This window comes from Triticum aestivum, chromosome 1B (assembly GCF_018294505.1).
Source record: "Triticum aestivum cultivar Chinese Spring chromosome 1B, IWGSC CS RefSeq v2.1, whole genome shotgun sequence".
In the NCBI taxonomy this organism is placed as follows: domain Eukaryota; kingdom Viridiplantae; phylum Streptophyta; class Magnoliopsida; order Poales; family Poaceae; genus Triticum; species Triticum aestivum.
Window position 1 is genome coordinate 479,487,706 of NC_057795.1, and position 6,724 is coordinate 479,494,429.

The 6,724-nt window shown below is 57.3% G+C and overlaps 1 protein-coding gene across 1 annotated transcript; it reads right to left on the reverse strand.

Annotated features, from left to right (window-relative positions):
* Nucleotides 1-2,565: 2,565 nt before the first annotated feature.
* On the reverse strand, nt 2,566-3,766 carry LOC123132741 (glutathione transferase GST 23). Its single transcript, XM_044552536.1, has 2 exons — nt 3,355-3,766; nt 2,566-3,275 (listed from the first exon to the last, which is right to left on the reverse strand). Exons 1-2 carry the CDS (start codon nt 3,706-3,708, stop codon nt 2,805-2,807), a joined length of 825 nt encoding a protein of 274 aa, XP_044408471.1. The 5' UTR covers nt 3,709-3,766; the 3' UTR covers nt 2,566-2,804.
* Between the last annotated feature and the right edge of the window lie 2,958 nt (nt 3,767-6,724).

The following is a 6,724-nucleotide window of genomic DNA, read 5'->3' on the forward strand; positions in this document are numbered from 1 at the left end:
CGCCACGACGCGCGAGCGGATCCGCCTCCGCCACCTGACACCGCTTTATTTACTCCCTGCGCTCCCACTCTGCCGAGTTTAAACAAGGTCAGAGCTTAGGCCAACTTCACCGCACGATCCCAAACGGACGTCCGAATTGACCGGATTTTATCCCTTTGGGGTGTCGATGGGTTCGCCCGTGTCCGGCTGTGTCCGTTAGGTGCGCTCCTGCCCGTGCCCGTCGATGCCGTCATCGTAGCCGTCTTCAGTGGCCGCCGGTGTCGTCGTCGTCGCTGACGAGGTCGACGTAGTCCGGCGGCGTCCACAGGTGGACCGGCGGTGCGTGGTAGAAGGGGGCGGGCTGGACGGCGGGAGGTGTCTGCACCACCTCCTCCCGTGGCGACGCCTCCCGCTCCGGTGACCGCGGCGGAGTGGCGCGCCAGTTCACGCCCACGCCGGCGGCCATCTCCGGAGCAGTGCAGGACCAGGCCCACCCCTGGCCCATCAGCTGCTGGAACGCGGCCGACGGCTTCTCCTCCATCGCGTCCTCCCTCCTCTCCTCCGTCAAGGCCGCCATCTGCAGCTCCGGAAAGGTCACGTCGCCGGCGGCAGAGAGTGCCATGGCCTCCTCCAAGCCGTCACATTGCCGCTCGTCGTGCGTGTTCATGGAGTCTTTCATGACACGCTGCACGAGACGGGTCTCCTCCTTCACCGTCATGCGAGGAGGTGGTGGTGGCGATGAAGATGGCGACGGCGAAGGCGTGGGCGTGAGGCCGCGCACCAGCCTACGCCCGCGCTCCTGGGGAGCAGCCGCTCGGTGCTCTGGGCGTGGCCGCCGTGGCCCCGTCGACGTGCCGGCGAAGAAGGACGCCCGCCGCGTGTCGTGCTCATCGCGGAACCAAGTGTCCCACAATGGCGAATTGGGGGCGTACCTGGGGTCGTAGTAGAGGCCGTCCGGAAGGAGGCGGTGGCGGCGCTCGATCTCCTCGCGGCGCGCACGGACGGTCACCGGGACCGGCGGGATCGGCACGCGGTCGGCCGACAGGTGCCAGTTGTTGGGGAGGTGGGCGTCGCTCCAGGGGATCGGCGTCCTCGTCTCCCAATAACGGCGGCACACCGACGCGCGGGTGTAGTGCCGGTCGCGCTCATCGGCGGACGCGGGGGCGATGGAGAACGCGGGCGGCGAGGGGGCCCGGCGTGGTGGCGATGGCGAGGCTGACTCCTCCTTCTTCACCGAGCCGCGGCGACGCCCCGACGAGGAGCCAGCCTCGCGGTCGTGCTTGCCTTTACGTCCGTAGTTCCAGAGCCCCATGGCTGCGGGCAGCCGACCGGCGAGTTCTGGGCTAGGGTTTGGGCCTGGGGCTGTCGGGTTTCGAGGAGGCCGCGGGGTGGCGTGGGACAGTGTGGACGATGACCGGTCCACAGTTTCTACTTAAAGAAGGACGGCGACCCTTCAACGTGCGAATGACAGGTGGGACCGCCCGCCCGTGCGCATTGATGTGGGCGGATGGAAGGTAGGTGGCCGCCTGCCACGCGGCCCCGACGCGGACGAGGCGCGCGTTCGTTTGGTGTCCGCCGCGACCCAAAACCGGCGCAAGTTTGCGCTCGAAATGGATCGACCAGGACACAAAACGGATAAGATGGATCCGGACCATCGCGTGCTGGGGGCCGTCTCATTTGTCCCTTTTACCCTAAACGGACGGAGGCGGACAGGATAGGATCGTGCGGTGGAGTTGGCCTTACGTGATCTCCCCGTGGCCACACAATCGGCACCGCCGCTGCTGCTTCGGATCCTCTCTCGCTGCCCGGGCTCTTATTTCTAGCCAGGAGCTCTGCGGCGATGCTCGGCCTCTGAGCTCTGCGTGCCTGCCAGCGGCCATATTGGTGTGCGTATGAAATCTGCAGGCTGCAGCGCCCGCGGTAGGAATTATTTGTCCCGGTGCACTCCTTGGTTTATTGCCGTCAGCGCCGGCGCGCTCTGCCAGCCGCTGGAAATGGAGCCGCTGCAAAACGAGATTATTTTATTTTGGAGATAAGTTTCTTTGATCGTGTTTTTGTGATAGGGATTAGCTGAAACCATCAAGCGGGAGTTGGGCACGATGATGGCATGATCTGGATTCTGGGCGCAGGGCATGCAGTTAATGGCCGGTGTGGATGAGCAGCAGGCTTCATGACAAACGCACGCACTGATGATGAATTCTCAATAGTAGAGAAGTTTACACTTTATTACAGAAGCAGGTATTGATACGATCAGTAGCATTTAATGGTTACCATGCCGCTGGACCCCCATCCTGACACACGTTAACCGCAGCATTTTGGGCAGAACTAGCATAAATCAACTTGGGCCGGACTGGTGTACTTCACTCCCTCTTGGCATCAAGTGCTATAGTGAACTTGTGAGGTGTGAAAACCGTTGTTAAACTGTAATACCAGTCCGCCAGAGTTACCCGCAGTTAGAAAAACTGTAATGCGCACCAATGATCCACTCGTTGGTAGGAGGAACACAGTGTCAGCTTCTCGCTCATGAGGCCGTTGAATCCAAAGAAACTGCCAGACACACGTGCATTATGTCTAAACAACCAAAGCTAGGAAGCAAACACATAAGATTCCCAGTCACAAACACACAACGCATAATAAATAGAGAGGAGAAAGGAAAAAAAACGACACCTAAGCCAGACTGCGCCACTAACTATAGTGGTAGCAGCGCAATTCATGGCGCCTCGCCACATGCTCGGCACCGCACAACACGGGAAACTATACTAGCTAGTAGCTACGACGACGTCTGACCGACACAAACCACAGTTCAACGCGTGCACAGCCAGCGGTCATATGTCCACGGCGATGTCGGCCGTGGTGGCGGCCGGGGGCGCCGCGGCGGGTGGAGCGGCGGTGGGGGCGTCGGGCGAGGCTGCTCCAGCGCCGGCGGCGGCGGCCATGGCGACCAGCATCTGGCGGAGGCCGCGCGCGTACTCGAGGAGGCGGTCGATGGAGGGTATGGTCTCCCTCACCTCGTCCTGCGCCTCGAAGTCGCGCAGCCATGCGTGGAAGAGCGGGAACGCCTCGGCGTCCACCAGCTGCACGCCGGTGACCTCCTCGAAGACGGCCAGCCAGTAGGAGCCGCAGCCCAGGACGACGTCGAGGAAGCCGACCTCGTCGCCGCCGAAGAAGCGCCGGCCCTTGAACGCCCCCTCCCGGAGCTCTGCCTCGATCAGCGCCAGGTTCTCGTGCACCTGCCGCACCGCCGCCTCCTGCTCCTCCCCCGTGGACGCGAACACCGCCCCCACCGCAGGCCCAAGCTGCATTCCAGAGAAACAGTTCAGCCATTCTCCACAGAGAATCATCACGAGCGCCGCGGGCGTGCACATTAGCACATACCTTGTCGTCGCCGAAGTGGCACCAGAAGCGAGCGACGGCGCGGTCGAAGGCGTCGGCGGGGAGGAGCTGGCGGGAGGCCGGGAAGGCGTCGTCGAGGTACTGGAGGATGATGACGGACTCGGCGAGGGAGCGGCCGTCGTGGACGAGCACGGGGACCTTCTTGTAGACGGGGTTTTGGCGCAGCAGCGCGTCGCTCTTGTTGCCGAGGTCCTCCTCCGCGTACTCGAAGGCGAGCCCCTTGAGCCGCATGGCCAGCTGCACGCGGTGCGTGTACGAGCTCGCCCACGACCCGAACAGCTTCAGCTGCAGCTGCGCCGCCGCACCAGCGTCAACGTTCTCCGCTGCCTTCTCCATGGCCGGCTACTTTGTATTGTTGCTTGCAGTGGAGTGGAGTGAGATTCTTTTTGGTGTGTGGCTTGGAGCTAGGGGGGAGAGGGTTTATATAGAGCGGGAGGGTGTTAGGTGGGCTCCACACGTAAGTGAGGTGGACGGGTGGGCCCGAGATGTCAGCTGGCTGGGGTTTAGCGCGCCGGAGAAGGACAGTGTGTGTGGGTGGAGACGATGAGGGGTGGTGGGCCGGGAAGGCTTCCCCGGCAAGGTACACCGCCCGGCGCTGGCTGGCTCGTCGTGGACTTTGTACTCACTGGGAGGTGTGAACCTGCCTAGTAATTACTTTACTTTTACTGTAGTGATTTGTTTATCCGGTCGGTCTAAAGAAGTTCTCACGGGGTGGATCATGGTTCATGGCGAGCTGGACCCGCGGTGAGACAGTTACAACAGAGAAGTCTCCGCTGGCTTTTGCCTCGCAGCTCTGGTGGATTTGCGTCTGCATTATCGAGTCAAAAGCAGGCACGTCGACCGAGAACTCTCGACTTGCTCCCCAATACTGCTCGCTGTCTTGCGGCACAATCCGGCCAGATCGGTATTCTGGCCTCCGTGGAGAGAATGGTGGGGAGAGTTGAACTTTCACGGCGTGATGATCACTGTACAATGCACTGCATCAAGATGGTGAAATATGGCAGATAATAGTGTAGACAAAGCCCAGCAGCTCGTGAGAAAGCCTGGTCAAAGCGTGTTTATTTACATAAGAAAGCCCGAGCCTGGATCGATGCGCCCTGGCTAATATGTTTGCGACCAAACCGGAAAGGGATCTCGTGCTGCGTTTGACTGAAGACCACCTGCGCTCTAGAACTAGCCCGGCCGGCCGGCAAGAAGCATTTATTGTCCCGCCGGCCGCCGGGATACATCTCTATCGTCGTTCGTATAGTATCACAGTTTTTTTTCCTTTTAATTTAACCACAAAGATGAAACCCGACGCGCCATGCTTCTGCCGGTGTTTTCGTCGTGCGAGGACTGTGCGTACACAGCGCAGAGGGGACTTGACCTGACCGTGGCATGGGCGATGGCAAAAGAGAAGGAAGGAGGCGACCGGGGCGGGGCAGTGGATGGATGGTGAAAGGCAGCAACAGCAACCGGGGCAAGTCGGCACGACCAAAAGTCCCCCGTTCCTTCGAAGCGTTTCCATCAGCTGCTGCTGCCGCTGCCGACGCTGTGCGCGCGCCCTGTCGCGCTTTTCTTGCGTGTCGTGGGCTCGTGCTACGCTCTGACCTAATTTCCATGTACATTTTTCACAGCGCCGCCATCAATGAGACTGCATTATACCGATCTGCTTGTGCTGGTGGTACACGGCGATTTATCCGGCCGGCACGCGTCCATGTCCACGACAAGAACAGTATCACCCTGGCTATTCGCAAGAGCAAGGAATAAATGCAGAGAAGATGAGATTTGAACGGACTCAATATGGCGGAGGGTGTCGGATATACTACTTGTTCCGGGATGGATAAAAATGGATGTAGCTAGAACTAAAATACATCTAGATACATCTGTTTCTCCCATAAATATTTACGGATGAAGGGAGTATAATTCTGTGTCCGGCCTCATCATCCGGTGAATAGTAAAAAAATGGCTGAAAAGCTTAAAAGATCTGAATTGTTTTTTTTTTTTTTTTTGAGGCAAGCCAAAAGCTAGTCCAAAGCTAATGGCTTTAGACAGGGTTACATTCAGATAGAGACAGATCAACTAATTGACTTGGGACACCGGCAATGACTCTGCATCCACCGTTCTTCCTTGCCCAAGCAGCCAGCGAATGTGCTAGCTGATTGCCCTCTCGTTTGGTTGCCGACCAGGAGACGGATTCAAAGAGCCCCATCTGATCCCTGATGTCTTGGACAATGTGGTGTAATTGTGATTTGTCCACTCCTTCCGCTTTCAGTCGATTCACCATGGTTAGGCAGTCAGATTCAATGATTAATTTGCCTTGGTACAAGCTTGATAGCTCGCTCATCCCCAACTTGATTGCCTCTGCTTCTGCTTCTTCAGGGCCTGCACTTGCCTTGATCTTCCTGCAGACTGACAAGACCACATCTCCCCTGTGATCTCTGACTACCGTTCCAAGACAGGTATCCTCTGAATTGCCGACGAACGACGCATCTGTATTTAGTTTCCAAACTCCGACCGGAGGGGGGTTCCAATTGCAGATCATCTTCGGAGTCTGGGAGGGAGTGTTTAATTTTTCAGGGAACAGACTACCTTTCCCTCGGTCATCTGTCAGTTCGCACATTGACTGGTGGATCTCTTCCTTGTACCTCTCCAAGAAGTGAACCGATACAAAAACTCTTGCTTTTCCTTCTCCATGAACGCAGTCATCGCGTAGGAACCAAGCTCTCCAGAACAGTAACATTAGCTTCTCCCTTGTGTCTTCATCGCACTTCGCTAAGAGGCATTGGAGCCAGTCCCTCCCTGTGTACCTGAATTCTTTCTCTTTGGGTAAGGCCCAAACTTTTCTCATCTCACTCCGGAGAGCTTTAGCTTTTGTGCACGCCACCACTGCGTGGAACTCATCTTCATCCTCCTGACCGCAGATGGTACAAGTTGCGATCTTCCCCAAGGTGCGCCTGACTTTATTTTTGGTGGTGGCCAGAGAATTTGTTGCAATTCTCCAAGCATTTATCTTTATTTTCTGGGGTATTTTGGACTTCCAAATCAAGTCCCAGCTGTTCCTATTATTTGCTGAGCCTGAAGAGCTAGATGCTTGGGCCTTATCCCTCACTTTGATTTCCTCGGACAGTTTATACGCACTTCTTACAGAGAAAATACCCGTATTTTCATGATGCCAAGCAATGATGTCCGTAGACCTCCTGGTGGGCAGTTTTATCCTACAGATTGCCTCTGCATCATAAACAGGGAAGATTTGGTGAATGAGTTCTGAATTCCATTCATTACTGTCCGGTTTAATGAGCTGGTTCACCCAACGAAGGCGTGAATTCCTTATCAATGTGGCCGCCTTTAATCCATTTAGCCTGGGGATCCA